We start from the raw sequence: 21,770 nt of genomic DNA, 5'->3' as shown, positions 1-21,770 counted from the left end.
TGCCCAGTGGATGCAGATGAACATTTTCCATTTTGACTAAATTTAGCACATTTACATCAACATGATGTTAAAGGGATAGTTCGGCCAAAAATGATATTAAACCCATGATTTACGGGATTTCCTCAAGCCGTTCGAGATGCATATGTCAATCATTTTTCAGACGAACACATTTTCAGTTATTTTAGAAAATGTCTTAGATCTTTCAGTGGTTATAATGTCAAGTTATGGGGTCCACCTCCTTCAAGTCCCAAAAATGTGCATGCATCCTTCACAAAAGTAATCCATCCGGCTCCAGGGGGATAAACGAAGGCCTTCTGAGGGTAATCCGTGCGGTTTTGTTGTAAAAATATACATATTTAAAACTTTATAAACGAAAATAACTGGCTTCCGGCAACGGTCGACGCACGTTCACGGGAGATGGATGCCGGCGTATGACGTAGGACGTAGCGTTTGATTTAGCTATACTTCGTTCTATGTCACGACGCTTACGTCCTACGTCATACGCCAGCATCCATCTCCCATGAACGCACGTCAACCGTTGCCGGAAGCCAGTTATTTTGCGACAAAACCACACGGATTACCCTCAGAAGGCCTTCGTTTATCCCCCTGGAGCCGGATGGATTACTTTTGTGAAGGATGCATGCACATTTTTGGGACTTGAAGGAGGTGGACCCCATAACTGGGCATTATAACCACTGAAAGATCTAAGACATTTTCTAAAATAACTGAAAATGTGTTCGTCTGAAAAATGATTGACATATGCATCTCGAACGGCTTGAGGGTGAGTAAATCATGGGTTTAATATCATTTTTGGCCGAACTATCCCTTTAATTCATGTGTATTGTCTTTGATAAAATCAATAAACAAATGCCAATACAACTAGGGATGAACTTATCTGGACAATACCAATTATTGTAAAATTCTGTAGTATTTTACTTTTGGGTAAATCTGCAGAAATTATAATACACATTATATTGTATGTTATATTATAAAACTTTAGTTATGTATGGCAGTAAAGCAATGATATGCAGGATCATGTGCAAAGTAAGGCACCATAGCATATAGGAAAGCGTTTAAGTGAACTAATTATGCTTGCTAATCCTTTTTTATTGCGGTTTTCAGTTGATGTTCCCCTCTTAGCTAGGTATAAGCTCTAAGCACTGATTTTACAGATCGCTGGGTAATAAATTCACTGATACTCCATTATCAGCTATATCTGATGATATATGTAGTAATGATAATGAAAACTGCACAAGCATCTCCCTTCACCTCCAGCTGTTCCTCTTTCCCTCTTCTACCGGGAAGAGGATCAGATGAGCTGATAGAAGGAGGGGGGGGGTTGAATTACTCTTAATCTCTGCAGGTTTGGAGTAATTAGCTGTGGTTAATCAGCATTCCCCTCCTCAGGTTGTAAATGTCTAATCTCTCTGGATATAGAATATGATGCAAATTCCACTGAGGCTTGTTTGCTTTGTCTCTTTCCAGTTCCCACACAAGAGGAAATGTCCAGCCTAACACCAGAGTCTTCCCCCGAGTAAGTATTAGCTATTTTCAAAGACAATCAAGTAAAATATGTGATTTTATTAAATCCCAAAGTGTGAAAGAAACATTAAAATAATACTAAATTATAATTGAATGCAGCTCAATATTCATTCTTCTACTTGGCATCACCTTTTGTGGTAACCTGGGTGGCTTAGAGTTAACTCACTAACACTCAATTAAAGCTGGTTTAATTAAGACACTTAACTTTTGCTCTTTATACAGTACTTTCTTTTTTGCCAAATTGTATTTTGAGTCGAAAGGAGCTCTGAAAATGTTGCAGCTAAAGTTAATGTGGTGGTCCAAACACTGTTCCTGGCCCCATTAGCCTAGTTTGTTGCTAAAGACATTATCAGGGAATAGTTCGTCATGAATAATTCAGTGTTTTAGTTCCACTTAGCTTCACAGCCACACAGAGCAGCACCACAGTGGAAACTTTCTTCTGGAGTGTTTTCTTCTTATTTTTCTGTTGTTAAGTTTTTGGTGAGCTAGTGTCACAGTATGTTGTCTGGCTCAAAGATAGCATTGATAGTCATTGACTCTGGTAAAATCCCAGCTATTTCAAGCAGGGCTAAGAAATGAGCCATATGCCAGCATTCATAACTCCCTACAGCCTTTTTTCTTGAAAAGTTTTAGTAACTTTTCATTGCTCCCCCACCCCAGAGGACTTTTCAGTTGTCAGCTAATACTGTGTCGTGACTAACCCCTGTCATCTTATTCTAGTTTACCAATACTAAACCTGTGTGTGAACTCTCAAATTTTAAATGCAAAATTGAAAAAAAAGAAAAGTTTTTGAGGTTTGCATGGTGCTGCACAGCATATATATCATACAAGTTTTGAATTGTTTGACAGCCCGTGCAGTCACTTTTTTTTTTTTTTCAATCATACGTTTTCATTTCTTGCCATGTCCAAGAGACACATCAACTGACTGACAACTTACTAATGCGCATCTCGACAGCACTCAGTCTGTATTTCACTTTGAGACAAATTCAGCCAAGCTCTGCGGGGGAACCTCCGCTGATACTGTATGTTGTCAATGTGAACCAACTTTTTTTTGATGGTCTGAAATTCTTCTGCCAACTGTTCTTCACTATTGGAGAAGCTGAAATATATACACTACCATACAAATGTTTGGGGTTAGCACGTATTATTATTATTAAATCGTTAGATCAAGAGTGACAGTAAAGACATTTAAAAGGAATGCAAAATATTTCGATTTCAAATACCTGCTGCTGTTCTTCACAAAGCAGCTGTTTTCAAAACTAATAATAAGAAGAAATATTTCTTAAAAACCAAATTAATGTATTAGAATGATTTCTGAAGGATCATGTGACACTGAAGAAAATTCTTTTTTTTTTGCCATCACAGGAATAAATTACATTCTAAAATATATTCAAATATAAAGGAGTTATTTTTGTAATAATATTACTCAATATTACTGTTTTTACTGTATTTATTTTTATATAAATGAAGCCTTGGTGAGCAAACCTTTGAACTGTATGATGATATTATGTATATGAATAGCAGGATGTGTTCTGGAGAATTAATTATATACATTTTATACATTACACTGAAGAAATGAAAAGTATGTTTTGTATGTGATAGCATGCAACATTATTCAAACATATATATACTTGATTCATGCATGGTATGTGAGTTGAGTGATTTTTGTTTGTATTGTGTTGTCTTGTTCACTCCTGTTTTTTTTCTTCACAGACTTGCCAAAAAATCTTGGTTTGGAAACTTTATTAACCTTGAAAAGGAGGAGCAGATCTTTGTGGTGATTCGGGACAAGCCTCTGAGCTCCATCAAAGCAGATATTGTCCATGCCTTTCTCTCTGTAAGTCTCAGATGAGTGTGTAAATTCTGCCACCATTTACTCTCCCATGTCATTCCAATCCGGTTTGACTTTCTTACTTTCATGGGTTTCTTTTACTTTCTTAAAAGTTTCAAAAAGGATCAGAAATATCAGACTTGTGTGCTATATTCAACGTCTTTTAAAGTCATGTGATTTCTCTGTGTGACAACAGACCAGAATTTAGGTTGTTATTGATTGACAATCATCTGCCCTAATGGGCTGTTAACATCTGCGACCGAATCAGTCAGTTAGTACAACTGAGTTGAACAAATCATTCAGACCTGTTTTGTGAACTATTAACTGAGTAATTGAAAAGATCTGACACAAAATAAAGATTAATTCACAAATCAGAAATCACTTAACTCATGGACGCAGTGATAGTTTTGAGGCTTTTTTTTTGTTGCCATTTTGGAACTTGATAGCCCCAGAACTCCTTCATTGTCATTATTTTGAAAAGAATGTGAAGGATATTCTTAAAAAAAAATCGCTTTTTGAAGAAAAAAAGTCATTGGTTTCAAAAGACATCAGTAAATGCTCATTTTGGGGTGATTGATTCTAAGACCTCTGTCCTTTTATCTCAGATTCCCAGCCTCAGCCACAGTGTGGTGTCTCAGACGAGTTTCCGGGCAGAATACAAGTCCACGGCCGGCCCCACCGTGTTCCAAAAACCAGTGAAGTTCCAGGTGGACATCACCTACACCGAAAGCACGGCTGCCACCAAGGAGAACGGCATCTACTCTGTCACTTTCACACTGCTCTCAGGTAACCATGCCGACAGAGAGAAGCCCATTTTGATGTCATACACTCGCTGGCAACCAATAGAAACACAGAGGGATGTGTGTGTGTGTGTGTGGTTGATGGAGAGGCTGGTTGATGATGTTGAACTTTGTCTGTCGCAGTGGTGGGATAATTTTTTTCCCTCTCTCGTTCCGCTAGCGGTTCCCTTCCTCCATTACACTCCCCCTCTCTTAAGCTGAAAATAGACCAACTGCTCGAGGGGGTAATGGAAAAAATTAAACTAAAAGAGGCCTTTTTGCCTTCTGGTAATCACTATGCATTTTCAACCTGCTGTGTTTCAAAGGACAATCCAAAAAGATCCCATGCTGCTGGGGCCATTACTGCAAACCCTGTTCCTCTCTTTTCATTTCCCCCCTTCCTCGTTTTTGCTCTCTTGGCTACACAAAAGGGATTGAATCTTGTTCTTAAAGTCACGCATTTTGCATGTGCACGTGTCATAAACTCAGCCGTTGGCCAAATGCAACATACAAATCAGCCCCATCCCATTAGACTTTACGAGGCAGCCGCTAGAGGGAATCAACCCAGGATGTATCAGCATAAAATGACATTCATTTCAAAAGACACACATGTACCAGTCTGTACAGGATCATTGCGAAACATTCAAAGAGGTGTTGTCTGTGTTTGCTTGTCCCCTGCAGGTCCCAGTCGACGCTTCAAGCGGGTGGTGGAGACGATTCAGGCTCAGTTGTTAACTACACATGACCAGCCTGGTGTCCAGCAGCTGTCTGGTGAGTGGCCAATCACTCCACTGACACACCTCTTTCTCTGGCTCTCTCTCTATCTATCTCTCTCTCTCTCTCTCTTTCCTGCTTTCTTACACAGCATCCTGAACATGCATGGCGCCTAGCCCACCCTCGCAGAGCACTGAACGCTGCACACACCCATCAAGGTCAAACGAGTCTTTCCAGTGTTTCAAATTATTGTTAGAGGTTGTTTTAAAGACATTTCCAGGCCGTCAAAATGAAAATAAACTTCTCAAACGGGTTAGAGACAATGTATCCACTGTTCTGTCGGATGTGATGTCTTATTTAAAGGTGCTGGAAATACACGTTTGACCTTATCAAAGAACACTGCACAGAACTGCATTGCAAGGCACTGGCACACACGCACACACTCTCCTTAGCAGTCACAAACGCTCACTGAGCATGCTAGAGCACACTCGCGTGTATTAACAAGGGTTTATATCCATATCCAGGAAATGTCTTGCAGATATTCAAATCAAACCTGTGTCCCAGTTAAATGAATGTGGCTTCAAACTGTTCGTTTTACGAGCAGAAATGTAATGGGCTAGACTGTGGTTCCTGCTGGAAATGATGAAATAAGAGAACAGAGAAATCCTTCGCCTGTCTTCTCATATGGCTGTTTGTGCACATGGTGAAGAGCCTGTTACAGCTCCCTCTGCTGGACAGCTCCAAATCCTTACTGTCCAAAAGCAGTAATACAGAAAAGGGAGTTTGGTATATCCTTTCTGCATTATCGTATGTCTACTGTGCACAATAAGCCCATTTTCCATGTGCATAAAATACCTGGATGACTTTCATATGCCAAAGTGTTCACACTGCATTGGGTACTGTATCCCACAATGCAATGTTCAACTTCCATTTCCAGTGTATTGATATATATATATATTTAATTTAACTGTAAGCAATATTAACTAGAATTTTTAACATTTCTTTTTTTCAAAAATACAATAGGTTTCATCAGAATGCGCTTCATTGCATACTCAAAATATTAATGCCTGATATCCTCCGACTGGATGGAATCATAATCTGCAGCAAAAAAAAAATTTTTTGCCCATAATACACTACATGATTTTCTGTGACATCTATTTTAAGCAACTAGCGTTGACTCGTCCAAACTGAAAATTGGATGCTTTCGGTTTCACATAGTATCTTTTAAAAATAGTAGGCACTCCAGCAAGCAATAGCTGTCATTTCACCATCTCGGCTAACTATAGACCCGATATAGTCCTACTATGAGTAATCCACTTCTAGCCAAAATAACCTTGAATTTGGTCATGTAGTTTTTGCCTAAATAACTTTCGAGATGGATGATATTCCATCATGTAAGCAAAGTCAACAGTGATTACAAGGTTTCATTTCTTTGACATGTTCTATTCTTGGGCTATGGTTAGACGTCTATTAAATTTTCACTGGCAGACCAAATTTTGCCTTGTTTTAGCTTAGACTTCAGGGCTGTGTTTGAACGGCTATTAGACGTCTTTTATAAAAGCAAAATTGCTTGCTGGGATACACTGTGCTAGTATTGGTATACTGTTTCATTCATTACTCTTGAAATGGAAGGTCAATTTGGACATTTTGTATAGTGAGGTACAATGCCTGTCACTGTGTGCTCTGGTTGTATACTGCAGATTGTAGCAAATGTAACAGGTCATCTATGTATTCCATGTTTCATACAGAAAATGATTGTGGACAGTATAGCCTACATTCTGCACACTGCAAAAATAGTATAATTGTTTCAAACAAAACCCCTCTCTCTTAATGCCTAATTCTATAAAAGATTTGAGAAACCGGATTTACGAAATTGTATTCATATTGTGCATTTGGACTGTCTTAAAGAAGAGCTGTTATCAGGATCGTGACCCATCACCAGTGTAGCCATCGTGCCATTCTCTCACCCTGTCAATCACATCCATCCCTTCCCCCTGGCTTTGCCCTTCACCCCCCGCTCTCCCACGGCTCATGGTCACGGTGGCTGTTGAGTGAATGGGCACGTGAGCTTGAGTGTCCTGTCCTTACTGACCGTGAGCAGACCTGCACAGCACTGATCACCAGCATGCTTCACTCTCAACAGATGTGGCCACGCAATAAACATCTGTGCAAGAAGGTTGAATCACTGAGTTTGTTTCATTACTGTAAAGTCAATGGGGTGCATTGAGAATGTCAATATAGGCTGAATATTTAATTTGATCGGACATGTTACAGTAATATGTCATGTTCCTTTGACAGGAAAGCGTTCAAAGGGTGGTAAGAGGTCTATTTTAACTCTTCAGCCACGGTGTATGTCACTTTTTTATCATACACTTGGTGTCCAATGCGTGGCACTTATACACAAAGATTCTTTTAAAGGGATAAATTCTGACATAATTTACTCACTCTCACGTCGTTCCAAACCCTTGAGCGTTCCTCTACGAAACGCTAATCTTTAGCGCATCAAACAGTAGAAGAGAGACAATTGTTTTAAATAATGAACCGATTTAATTTAGGCCTTTGTGTCTTTTCAGAAGACTTGGATCTCTTTTTGTACTTTTGATGCGTTAAAGTTTTGGTTGCATGGACTTTCAGTGGAGGGACAGAAATCTCTCCGGTTTCATTAAAAATATTTTCATTTGTGTTACAAAGATGAACAAAAGTTTTATGTGTTTGGGCAAGTAAATGATGACAGAATTTTTTTATATGTTAACTAACCCTTTAAATATAAAATATGCACAGATGTGTTTATGTGTGTGTGAGCATGATCTCACTTGATAGAACAATCCATGAAAGTTTAAATTCTCTTGAGAGATGAAAGCTTCATGCATACTTCATGTTGTTTTTCTCTCCGTATTCAATTCTTGCATCATTCTACTTTGCTTTGTGGGTCAATTGTTGCATCTGAATCACTTTGGTGAAAGGCCTCTTTAATTTAAACATTTAATCAGCAGATATGAATCTGTTACACCAGGTCTTCTATTTGAAGATTATGTTGAGCTTTTATGTTAGCATGCATCTCAGCACCTCTGCTTTCTAAACACTTCTTTCATGTTGATCATTTGGGACTTTTTACAGTAGAAATAATCATCTGTAGAATCACTGTGTAATGAGGGGTAGAATACTAAAGGGACTAGTTTGCTCAGCGTGACCTACTTATGTAGGTCCCTGTAAATACAATATGAGTATTAAAACAAGTACCAGTAAAGTCTGTTCAGAATTTTTTGGGTTTTGAAGGAAAAGAGTAGTTATTAGCCATTATTTGCCAAAAATGTAGTCCTACTAACAGCTAATCCTAATCTTAGGAACTATAAAATAAAGCCTCAATTGTATAATTCCCATGGCTCATTTGCAATTTCAGCTGCTTTATTTCTTTCTTTTTTTTCTTTTTTTTTATAAGATGCCATAAGCGTTGATTTTAATATGTCCGTTCAAATTGACTTAACCTGGATGCATTAAAATCTGGAATATGATAACTACAAATATAATTTTATCATTTCATTTTTAGGGTGAGACATAAATCCTCTGTTTAGCCCAGAGCTCTGTGAATTTACGTGGTCCTCCACAAAGCGTGTTGCTGCTGTTCCTAAACCTTACCACTTTCCAATCATACCACTTACATTTGACCAGTGAGATATATATATCCGATTGAAACAACTGAATTCAATAATTTAGAGGTGCGTGTGTCCCAATACTTTTGTCCATATAGTGTATTTCACTGCAGCTCAGAACATTCCCCATAAGAGAAACATAGCCATGCTGTACTGGTAGTTTTCTGTGTCTGTAATGGTTTACCCAGCATAAATCTAAACAGAGATGAACATTTGCAATGTCTCACAGTAGAAATGCTGAAGCAGTGTCCTGAGTGTCTCAAAGCTGCCACAGCTGTCATGTCTCTTTGAGAGTCTCTTAGGCTGTGGTAAAGCAGCCTGTCATGATGTTGAGTGGAGTCCAGATTGTGTTGAGAGACTCAGAGACAAGCTCTGGGAAGGCAATCTACTCTAGTGTTCACATAGGCCACGTTCTGCCATGCTATAGCCTGTGTTATCGGGGCCGCTGATACTCAGCCACATATTAAATTGGAAATAGAGGTGATGGTTTGCAAGCCTGTGTTGGTGTCAAATAGGGTGTTTAGTTAATCCTTTTGAACCGGCCGTCAGGTGTATTCAGAATCTGCAACAATTTGTACCACTGCATTTCAATGATGAATTTAGCATGAATATATGTAGCTGTACAGTATATGTACCAGGGTGTAAATATATCCTTTGACAATGTTTGAATTAAATTATGGTTAAGTCATGTAATACATCATGACATTTGTTCATGATTCCATTCAGCTCAGTGATTTTAGCACCATTCTTAATTATTAAATAATGAAGACACATTTAATTAGAGTAGGGTTGGGACCAAGTCTGGTTCCTTTAAAAAAAAACAAAAAAATACTGGAACCAAATGATTTTCATGATGTTCTTCAAAATGCATTCTTCCGCTGTACTAAAATACAGAAACCAGTGTAGACCTGATAGTTATGAGTCAGGTTGTCATGCAAACAGTGTAGTCCAATTTCTGAACAAAAGACTATTATCAATCGGTTCTTCAAGTAAATCAAACAAATTCAGTGTGACCAGTGTAGCCCGATTCACAATGAATGATTCATCAAATGATGAACAAGTGATTCAAAAACCTACAGCAAAACCATTGTCGTCCGATTCGCTAAAAATGATTATTGAACTGGTTCTTTCAAGTCAATCCAAAACATACACTGTCACCAGTGTAGTCTGATTCCCAAACAAATGACTCTTATAAACAAGTTAGTAAGTGAATCAAAAACATACAACTCGACCAGTTCCAATTCATGAAAAAAAAAGAAAAAAAAAAGAAGAGATTATTATAAACTGGTTATTTTAAACGTACAGTATGGAATTTCTCGCCGCTAGGGGTCGCTAACCTCTTACAATAACAAAGGCGTAGTTTGATGACGCAACATTTGCTAAGAATTATGGATCTTGTCGTCAACGTCAAGCCGACCGATCTAATAATGTTTATGGATGAGTGAATACATCGATGTTTTTATCATGACTGTGATATGAAGCAGTTCGGGATTGCTAAGAGACAGCTATCAGCTCCACACGCGACGCGAGTCCCGCAGATATAAAATAATTACTACTCACAGGTCAGTTTATTAGACAAATTAAACTTGTGAGGTAACGCAGCGCTGTTTCACTTGGTCTAACATTACACTAGCACACTAAACTGCATTTGAATGTGTTGAAATTTGTTATTCTATGTGTTAGTTTGTCTGTATGAGACTAGCAGTGAGCTAGATCAACATTAGAATAACATACAGATCATATTCTAACATTTTATCATTGTTGAACTATATAACATCGATTAGTTTTATGTAAATGTGCTCACCTGTTTAATAAAGTACATGTAGGAGCGGTCGAAGTCTCGGACGTGGAGCTCTCGGCATCTCGAAAACACCGCGCTGAAATTGATTCTCGTTTTAGTTCTCCTTTTTTATCCAAAGTCTGCTTGCCATGGTCCATAATGTTTGAACGAAACAAGAACAGCGTGCAAATAGACATTGCGAACTACACAGTTGTCCACGTCTGTCGCCTTGGTTACTATCAGAGGGCTCTGGTTGCTATGGCAGTACGAGCGGAAACCAGGGACAACGCGGATATGATGCCATTGACGGCGACAAAACGGAAATAAAGAAACGGGACGTGTCTTCTAATTAAATTACAAATTTCTCCTGGTTTGAAAGTTGTTGGAAACAGTCGGGATAATGTAAGTACACAACTAAAAAAAATATATCACATAGATATAGTGATTTTTGCTATTTTTAAAGCAAAATAGTTACATATTGTGCCTTTAAGTGAATCAAAAACATATAACTCGACCAGTTCCAATTAGTGCGAATTCTTATAAACTGGTTATTTTAAGTGAATCAAAAACAAACACCATGACCAGAGTAGTCCAATTTGTGAATGAACATGTATTATGAACCGATTATTTTAAGGAATCAGAAACATACATAATGACCAGAGTAGTCCGATTTGTGAACAAATGAATCAGTCAGACAGTTTTCATTGTCAGGTGTACTAATGTATATTTACACCCCTAATGTATATTATATAGCCTACCATATACAGTATTTGCTCAATTCTTCATTGATGTATATTCACACACAATTTGAATTCCTAAACCTCATCAGTACAGATGAATTTCTTTGTAATGCATCAAGTCACATTTGTTTTCATTCCATCCAGTGAAGATCACAGATCAGATGGAGACTGCTCAGCCACAGATACTCACTACCACAATAAGACCTTTGAACAGTAATACAGCTGTACCGTCAAACAGTTAACATGCCTGCAGATGTGTGCTGAATCCGTGTCAGATACATGGCTTATTGTCTCCAGTTTATGCAGTCTCATCCTGCCTCTCATCATCTCACCTTGCCTCGTCTGTGATCCTCATTGTTCATGTATTTGTTCTCTGTCTCTCTCTCTCTCTCCTTTCTTGTTTTCTTGTTCTTCTCCTCTTCTCCCATCTGTGCACCCAGGCCCATTGAGTAACTTCTTTGACGTAATTAAACAGCTCTTTTCAGACGAGAAGAACGGGCAGGTGTCCCATCCGCCCGGCACGCCCAAGCATGCCAACAGCAAGAGACACGAGCCTGAGCCTAATGACTCCAAATGTCCATCTGACCAAGACAAAGCCAAGATGGCACCATCATTTGGGACACAGGAACAACCTTAATACCTGGAGAAATACTAGATAACTAGTTTTAAAATAAAATAAAAGAATCCAGTCGTGGTGACTACTGAAAGGATGTTGTTGACTCAAGTTGGTTTTAACCAAGCCTCTACAAAGTTTTATATAATGGAATGAATATTGAAGTACTGTATGTACTGACCCGACACTTTACAAAAGGCGCATACAGACACACATATTTTTTTTTCTTCTCTCCAGTGTTGTTTTGTCTTCACAGTGTCTCGTTAAATTCTGTTTTATGATGCCTTTATTTATTTCTGCTACCAGGAATTATCCAGAAAACGTGTTAAAGCCCAAGTCCTGCTCTTGCACAAGATTCAATGTTTGGCACATTGATGGAGGGCACATTACACAGGAAGTTCAGTACAAGCCGCTGAGGGAAACTCCTCATTCTGATGCATCTAAACACCCCAAACACCAACAAGAGCTGTTCCAACCTATTCCTCAACTCCTTCCTCCTGCAGCTACTGTACATACAGCCACACATGTCCATGGATTTGGAGTGGAGCCTTAAAATAAAGATGTTTATGAATTCTCAATAAGCTAACCAACAATTCATTCAGATCTTCTTTTTTCTTTTTTCTTTTTTTTGTTAAATCCTTGCTCGTCTTTTATCCTATTCCTTCTCTCTGCTGATGCACACACAAACGTACATACAGGACATCGTTACAAAAGGACAAATGGCGAATGGAACTCTGGACATCATAACGCACGTGTTTGAGGAGTTGCCCTCGAGGACCGTTGTTGGATTGTATTCTTTTCATTGTAGTCTTTTTTTTGTGAAATGAAGAATTTAAAGCATTTTATGAACTCAGTGTCATTGCTGTACAAGATTTGGAGAACCTATTTGAAAAATGATGGGGAGCACTTCGGTGGGTGCTCTGGACTGGGATACGGGGGTGGGAGGGGGGGGCGTCACAGTAAATGATCTATTCTGTTGTACAGACTAAAATATTCCTTATGTAACAAATGTCTATGAGTGACATTGCTTAGATGAATTGTGTTGCCACATACTGTTTTTTTTTTGTTTTTTTTTCTCATGTAGCGTTCATGAAATGTTAGATTTGAATGACAATTATGCTTAATGTATTCAAGGATGTCAATTTTTATTTATTTTGTGTTTAATTTTTATTGAGAAACATCTGCAGGATTCAGAGACCTTTTTAGAGACCTTTTTTTTCTAACTTATTTATGTGTTTTTTGTCTTTTTTAATTTATTCAGCTGGGGAATATTTATATATACAAAACCGGCTGGTGGAGATTTTATTGTTTGCATCAGGGCGACTCGTCAGATTGTTTGAAGGATCTTGTGTTTTGTGTACGATAACACTTATCCGATTTTGTGAATGAAGCACTCTTTCTTTCCCGGCTTTGACCAGATTAAAGAGCTTGTAGTATATGTTAAATTATTTACTGGTAATTTAAGAATGTAGACTAGCCTCTTTAGGGTGGGGGGGGGGGGGGGGTGATGGATAATGAAGTATTGATATTTGTCACTCATCTCATTGTGTGTGTAAAACAGGTGGACGAGCTCAAATCACATGTTGTAAATAGACAACTTTGGGCAAATGACTTTCTTAAAACCATCAAGGGGATCCTGCTGCTCCTGACTCTATCTCTCGTATTGCATGTCCGACATTCGGCTTTAATTTGCATGATGTTGTGGATGTTAAATTTCTCCTCCCCTTCTCCTTTTCCATCATCGACTTGTTTTCCCCCGTTATCATGCCTTCATTTTCAGTTTGTCGTTTTTCTCTCATCACCCTTATCGTGAACGCTTTCTCGCCACATGCTCTACTGCATCATGCTCTCGGGTTGGGGGTCTGGGATGTCGTAACTCATGATCACTTATGGGAACATACAGTGTGGAGAATAAGTGGAGATGTAATCTAAGCAATACACATTGTTGTCCTTCATATTTTGTACTTTGGGAGAGCTGGATTGTAATGTATCACGGATTTGATTAATACAGAGCGGGAAAAATAGAATCACCGCTAACGTATCCCCTTGTAACTACTGTGAACAACTTCAGTGCAACGGAAATAAATCCATTGACTTTGGGATGTTGTATGTGTGTTTGCTGTTTTCTGCTCATATCTCTGCAACGTAGGGTAAGATGGAGCAAAATGAAGACCTTATTTTTAATCTGTTGGCCATAGATGGCACAAAATCTCAACACATTTGATGAATGGATACATGTTATTCTTTATTTTGTCATTGCATCTGAATATCAACATTTGTTAGATTGTTAGTCCAAACAGATTTGAGGGTAATTGAATAGTGACGTCTGACATTATAATATGGTGAATATCAAATTATTATTATTTTTATTTTTTTTGTCTATTTGTTAATGAGGGATTTGTGGGCACATTAATGTTTTTAGATTGTGGAGTACACATTGTTGTACATTTCAGACATCTTCGCTATTCATTTAAACCCTATAGGCTAATTAAGAGAAATCATTCCATTTGAATTTACAGAGTAAATAAAATATTGGCCATATGTAAATATTCATGTCTGTATAGCTACTAGTAATAAAATAAACTTACCTTTCAAATAAATCTCTTTTAGGGGAGAGCGGTGACTGTCTCTATTTGAACCCACATCTGTCAGCTACCCACCCACACTGCTGTGACATGCATAGCCTACATATGATAATATACATACAGTTTATACTTGAATAGACAAAGAGATTCATGTCTGATTTTTCGTGTGACGTTCAGCATAAAGCCTAGGCTGAGTCCGAAATCGCATAGCAGGTACTTATTTTGAATGCCTAATTACGGTACTTCACGCCTGCTAAAAAATGTATGAGTATGAATGTAATCCGGATGTACTACATTCGGCATGTTGCCCTTATCACATGACCTACCACGTCAGTTGCATGGTAGGTCACAAAAACCCTTTCCCGTGGTCTCATGGGATAGTAAATCTTGCCAGAAGTAGGTCATCCGGGTACTTTTTGCCTACTCATTTATGAGTAGGCTACTGTGAATTCGGACAAATGTTGCGATCACGCGATGTCCTAATTACCGTAAATAAAGCTCCATATGCTTTAGAATAACTCTTGCGGTACTTTGATCTGTCTGCACAGCGCCACGACCACAAGACGAACACACCTTAAATCTGCAGTGGTCAGGTGGTACAGCGGCCATGTGGTCCAAGTGACAGCTCTCAGGAAATTACGAGTTTACATCTTGTAATTACAAGTTCTACAAACAGGCTTTTCACAGTTCAGAATTGCTATGGTAATTATGACACTGTGTGAACACACCTACACTTCTTTTGTCACATACAGTTCTTCACCTGCATAGTAGTGAAGTGTGCAATTTCGGATACAGCCCTAGTTGTGCCTGCTCCTACAAGCTGACAACGGGACAATTGACTCTTCGTAAAGACCTGTTGCTACACCCAACAAGCCTTGGCGCTCTCACGCCACACGTTCTCAAGCAGTGAATCATTACGGAGCAAAGAGGACACTGACAACACACCGACAGACAAGACAATGTATGTTATTTTTGGAATGAAACAAATTTTTTAGGGATGCACCGGTACCGATACTTTCATTTTTGGTACTGGCCAATACCGATACCTGTATTTTCACTGCATTTGTAATCTTTAAATATGCCTATATTAGATAGAGAAACTAAACTAAAATGAATCATATTCATTGGTTTAATTCGTTTATCAAATATGTATTTGAATTTCCTTCAGTTATTTTCATGCTTCATTATGCCTGTTAAAATGTCTTGTACAAGCTACTGTTCATGCTATTGCTCTATCATATTTTATCTTTCACTTAATAGCACAGGGCATATTTAAAGCTGATATTTTTCTATAAAGCTGATAAAAAATAATCCAATTACAAATAGAACAAATAAATACAATAGAACAAAGATACAAATGAAATAAACAGTGCTTTTCAGGTAGGTCTAACAGTAGTCTTCAGGTACAGCATTTGAATAAAGTAATCAAATGTAAAATAACACTGCATAGTCTTAAATAGGCTATAGATACATTTTTATTAAAGTTTAAAAAAAAAGTCATTCAGTCAAGAGCAGTGAATAATTTCTTTGTCCTTTGTTTGATTAACATTAAAAACACAGCAGCAGGTTTATTAAGCTGCTGTCCCTTTAAGACAGATCATCGTTTGTTTTCTTGATATTCTGCGAGTACCATGTTTTTGCCATGCCTCAGAGAAAAACACTATGTGGCTAACATAGCATAATCAGATGCAGCTTTATTTTTAGTAACAGCAAAGCAGCATTTTCTCTGTCATACATATGCATCAGACACAAGCATGACATCTGAGGTTAAGACTAGCTAAAACAAAGCATAAGCAGCTACTTGGCTGTTGGTAATGTCTTAAAGGCACAATGCAGTTTTTCGCCGCTAGAGGTCGCCTATTCAAAACAAATGTAGCTTGATGTCGCCTTGACCTGAGATCAAGCTTTAAGTCAAGCGTATGTGGGGTGATGCAGCGCTGTTTTATAATTTACATTTGTCTGTTGAAAATGATGTTATAACGTTACTCGGCTGCTATGAGACACTTGTTGCAGTAAGTTAGATTGATATTAGAATATCCTATTAATAAATGCTGGATAGCTTGTGTTGCTAAATGGCATGCAATTCATTTTAAAACATATTGTATGATGGAGAAAATGCTGCTTAACTGTTACAAAAAATAAAGCTGCATCTGATTATGCTATGTTAGCCACTTGACAAAATAGTGTTTTTCTCTGAGGCATATGGTAAAAAAAATTTACTTGCGAAAAATCATACTTCACATAGGCCTACTTCAGAAAATCCAGAGTTTAGTTGATCATGATAAGCGCTCATTGTCAGTTGTAAACTCGACGCCATTCTTCTTCCATGAGGGAGTTTGGCATCATGACATTTTTGTTTCCAGGCAGACGGTTAATGAACGCGACACACAAGTCTCCTGGACATCCTGTAGAATTCAACCAATCAGATGACGACTTTGAAAATCCTTAAAGGGTTAGTTCACCCCAAAATGAAAATTCGGTCAGTAATTACTCACCCTCATGTTGCTCCAACCCTCAAAGACTTTTGTTCATCATCAGAGCACAAATTAAGATATTTTTGATGAAATCTGAGAGCTGTCTTACTCCTTCATATATAGGCTTCTATGTAATTTCATTATGCCGACCCAGAAAAGTTAGTAAAAACATTGTTTTTACAATGGCTCAACCTGTGTACAGTGTACAGTGGCTCAACCTTAAATTTGCATGCGCGAGAGCTGAGAAGATGATAGGATAGATTACAGGTGATAGAATCCAAGATGGCAGCCAAACCAGTTTGTTGTTTGAATGTCAGTGTATGAGGTCTGATAAAAAAAAAAATTTAATGTAAGATTTTTTTTTTAAATCACATTTAAGCCTGAATGAGTGGTTCCCTCAAAAATAACATCACTCTTTCCAATTTGGGATCTTTGGATGCTATATTTTTATTAGATTGCCACAGAACTCTGACTCGTGCCTGCAAAGGCAAAGGTCTGTTTGGAATCCATCTGCTGGAGTACAGCTTCTGAAAAAAGGACAAAGCATTACTTTATGGATCCTTTAACAGGATGTGTGGCTGCCAGTGTTCTGCTATTTTGAAGAAGATTTATATTCGCAGTGGATTACAGCCTTATTTTAAACCTGAATTATGGATTTGATCCTGTTTGATTTCTCCTGGCCTAGTAGTACATGGACTATCAGAGCTGTGGACCCTGGTTGAGGCCTGAAGGTGAGGTTCTTTCTAAGAACAACATTTTTATGATCATTCTGGAATTATTGATGAGAACATTTTTAGATGTTACTGGATTGCCACATATTTTTTATTTTGGTTTGCTGAGGCCTAGGACTATCAGGAATCCATCTACTGGATAACGGATTTTCTGAATTAAGGACTCAATTTTGCTGCTGGGTTTTTCCAGTAGCATATTGACTATCAGACAACTTTCAACCTCATCGACGGAAATTCTATATTTGAGCTATATATCATCAGTCAATCAGCCCATTTCATAAATTGAATAATTTCTATTTACAAGTGTATGTAAATGAGATCCAGTATCTTCAGAATCTTATGGTGTTAAATGACTATTTTATTGACAAGGAGGACTCTTTTTTTTCTTTTTTTTTTCTTCTTTTTTTCCGATTTCAGTTAATTGGGGTCCTGATAAATAATTTCCTGTTAAACTAAGATGACGATGTATGGTGATGCTTTTATTGATGTTATCTGGAAAGGTTCAGCCAAATCATGGGCCGATTACATCTATGCTTTGTTTGCCCAGTCCCTCATATTTTAAAAGTAGAACAGGTCTTGGGTTTATACATTTAAATGTTAGAAGTTTGGTTCCTAAATTGGATATGATTAAGATTTGGGTAAATATGACAAACGCTGACATACGTAGTCGTTCTTTCTGAAACCTGGCGTAAGAAATCTATAACTGACGATTTGATTACAGAACTGATCGGGTGGGTAAAGGAGGTGGAGTGGCCATCTATGTCAAATCTAAGTTTGTCTATGTAAACTTGTCAATTACTAGAGCTAAGTATTGGCCATCAAAGTGGGTATTTCAAAAGTTTCTAATATCACTCTGGTTGGCTGTTATAGACCTCCTTCTGCAACAAAAGATGCTCTCAAAGCCTTTTCAGATATTTTACATGAGTTAAATGACTCTGAGTTCATCCTTATGGGTTCATTTAAATTGGGACTGGCTCTCAGGGTACATCTGATTGTTTTAAAGAAATGTGTGACTCCTTAAATGACAACTTATTAATCCACCAACAAGGCCAAATACTATAGTGCAGCACAAGTCTACCTTACTTGATTTAATTAACGAATAATGCTCAAAAATTTACTTCAACTGGCATATTCTGCAATGATGTCAGCGATAATTGTGTAATTGCTTGTGTTAGGGATACAAAAATCCCTAAGGTAAAACCCTGCTTTATTTTTAAAAGATATTTCAAAAATGTTGAGGAGCAGGCTTTCTTGCATGATTTGTACTACAGTGACTTAAGAAGAGTACTTCTTCTAATACAGGATGTTGAACTGGCATGGGAATGTTTTCAATCAATCTCTAATAAACATATTCCCATTAAGAAGTTCAGGATCAGCGGTAGAGACAATCCCTGGTTTTCAGACAGTCTTTCAGAGCTAATTCATTTAAGAAATAAATCATGGGCGCAAGCCAGATTTTCAAATGCCCCTGCTGATTGGTCTACGTTTAAAACACTGAGGAACAAGTGCACGTTGATGATTAGAAAGTCTAAGTCAGAGTTTTATTTAAAGTCAGTTTCAGATAATTTAAATAACCTGATCTTCCTGAATATATTCAGGTTGACATAGATAAAATAAAGGAAAAAGCTGCTATGATCAATCAGTTAAAATAAACACTTCATTCATGCTGGGTCTGTATTTTATAGTTTAAATGCAAAATACAGCTATCCCATGTTCTGTGGTTACACCAATGATTGGAAATCTGGATGTGTTTAAACCTGTCAAGTTTGCGCCGCCTTGAAGGGCATTGACCACAAGACAAATTTTGGCTAAGATCATTGAATCTCAGGTAAGCATACAGTTGAAACAGTTTTTATTTGACAATATTTTAAACTTTTTTTCAATCTGGTTTTTAGAACTGGCCATAGCACCATTACTGCTACTTCGGTGGGGATAAACAACCTTATTGGTGCCCTGGACAGAAAACAGCACTGCGCTGCCTTATCTGTGGATTCATCCAAGGCGTTTGATTCAGTGGATCATGACGGTGAAATGGTTTAGAAATTATTTGGCAGATCGGACTCAGTGTGTTCATGTATTGTAGAGGATAAAAAATCAGATTTTCTTAATATATCAAAAGGGGTTCCCCAGGGGTCCATATTGCGACCTGTTTTGTTTTATATTTATATAAATGATCTGGGTAAGGAGATTCAAGCAAACAAAAAAAAAACACTTATGCTGATGATACTATTATTTATACACTTGCTCCATCCATAGCACAGGCAGTGCAAGAGCTTCAAACTGCATTTCAGTCATTGCAAAGTTTGTTTTTTTAAGGCCTCATTCACAAGTACTTGATAATTTTAGCATTTTTACATCTGATGGTAAACATATTGAAAGAGTATCTTATTACAAATACTTGGCCATTTTTAATTTAATCAGAAAGCTCAAAGTGAAAATTGGGTTTTATTTTAGAAATAATTCTAATTTTACTTTTAATGCTAAAAAGAAACTTGTAGAAGCTACCTTCCTAACTGTGATTGATTATGGTGATATATTATACATGCATGCAGCCTCCTCCATTTTAACGAGCCTTGATTCAGTTTACCATGCTTCACTACGCTTTATTACAAATGCAAAATCCCTTACTCATCATTGCATTCTTTATTGGACATCACTAACTATATGAAGAAAACAGCATTGGTACATTTTTATCTATAAAGCAATAGGTAAACTTCCAATGCATCTTTGTACCCTTCTTTGTGTTAGTTCTGGCAGTTACCAGCTACGCTCTTCAAAGTGTTCACTTTTAAATGTACCTAGAGTTTTTACAGAACTGGGGAAAACTGCATTTTCCTATCGCGGGCCCTGGGCATGGAATAATTTGCAAAAAGATCTAAAACTAGACAAATTGGTGTCTATTGGTGAATTTAAAGGCATCATAAAGACAGTGGCAATGAAGGCTTGTGATTGTTTTTGTTGAGAGGATACAATGTTCTAATATATTATTATTAGGGGTTCAAGCACGAAGTGCTGAAACCCTATTGTAATTGTACTGATTTTTATTATTATTATTATTATTATTATTATTATTATTATTATTATTTTTCTTCTGCCGTAAAACTCATCGTGCAGCCCAAACCGTAAGAGCTGGAGCTTTGAAACTTTGCCAGATGGTAGTACAAAAATCGAGGAGAGGTTCAGAGAATATGACCCCAATTGGCCCATAGGTGGCGCTATAGCAACCAAAAGCGCGAAACTGCTCATAACTCCTAGACCGTATGACGTAGACTCAAGTGTCTTATATCACTGGAAAGCTGGAAACCTGAAGGTCAAAACGTATATCTCCGATTTCATTTCCTGTATGCAAATTGTCCGCCATTTTGAATTTAGTTAAAAACCTACTTTTGCGAACTAGTCCTAGGTTTTTTGTCCAATTGGATCCAAAACAGTGCATAAATGTTCTCTGGAGTCTGAATATCAATAATTATCGAAAAAAAGTCGAAATTTCGATTCCTGATCGCCAGGGGGTGATAAATTAATGTTGTGGGAGGAGCCTATTTTACTAAAATGGCTATAACTCGAGAATGAAATTAGATATCTTCACCAAACTTGGTGCACATGTGTATGAGTTCAATCTGGGGTCACAGTAAAAAAATCGCGACGATTGATCACTAGGTGGCGCTATAACATGAAAAAAACATGAAAACGGCTATGACCACGTGACCGTTAGTCCGATTGACTTGAAAATTGGTATGCAGTGTCTTGGTCCAAGGTGCCATGTATGTCTATGAGGACATTGGCGTATCTCGAAAAACATGGCCGCCATCGACCAATAAAATTTGAGCACCTATTAGACAAGGTTAACGGAGGCCGATCGGAACGAAACTCGATGGGCATGTTCGACTCATGGCCCTAGAGGTCTGTAAGAGTTTTGAAAGAAATCGGCCACTAGTTGGCGCTAACGAGTTTTATGGCTCTGTAATCACGTGGTGTTACACTTATCGTCACAAAATGCATATCATCTGATAGATCTGCTCATGCTGAACAACTTTGCCTCAAGAACTAATGCTGTCAATTAAACCGTTTATTAAATATTCGTAATTATGTTAAAAACCTACTTTTGCAAACTAGTCCTAGGTTTTTCGCCCGATCGAAACCAGACCAGTCTAGGACAATTCTCTGGACACTCTAGATCAATAATTATCAAAAAAAAGTTGAACTTTTGCATGTAGATGGCTGTAATAGGGTCATTTAGAAAAGGGGCGTGGCAAAAAAACACTAAAAAGCCTATAAATACTAAATGAAAACTCAGAACTTCACAAAAATTGGTGAGCATATGTGACATAACA

The 21,770-nt window shown here is 37.7% G+C and overlaps 1 protein-coding gene across 8 annotated transcripts in view; it reads left to right on the top strand.

Annotated features, from left to right (window-relative positions):
- brsk2b (BR serine/threonine kinase 2b) overlaps positions 1 to 13,748 on the top strand; it is a 135,393-nt gene extending 121,645 nt beyond the window's left edge. For 4 of the 8 annotated variants that reach the window (XM_084403947.1, XM_084403943.1, XM_084403946.1 and 1 more), the window contains 5 exons: positions 1,486 to 1,534; positions 3,256 to 3,379; positions 3,979 to 4,159; positions 4,834 to 4,923; positions 11,477 to 11,812. In XM_084403947.1, the coding sequence (XP_084260073.1) occupies positions 1,486 to 1,534; positions 3,256 to 3,379; positions 3,979 to 4,159; positions 4,834 to 4,923; positions 11,477 to 11,673 (641 nt within the window). In that variant the 3' untranslated portion in view covers positions 11,674 to 11,812. Of the gene's footprint in view, positions 1 to 1,485; positions 1,535 to 3,255; positions 3,380 to 3,978; positions 4,160 to 4,833; positions 4,924 to 7,164; positions 7,183 to 11,476; positions 11,813 to 11,955 lie in introns of those variants that run through there. The other 4 variants (XM_084403941.1, XM_084403945.1, XM_084403944.1 and 1 more) reach the window with 4 other exon arrangements.
- Positions 13,749 to 21,770: the final 8,022 nt, after the last annotated feature.

The sequence above is a fragment of the Rutilus rutilus genome (assembly GCF_951802725.1).
Source record: "Rutilus rutilus genome assembly, chromosome: 3".
NCBI classification, from domain to species: Eukaryota; Metazoa; Chordata; class Actinopteri; order Cypriniformes; family Leuciscidae; genus Rutilus; species Rutilus rutilus.
Note: the sequence above shows the minus strand (reverse complement) of the source record. Positions and strands in the feature narration are given on the sequence as shown.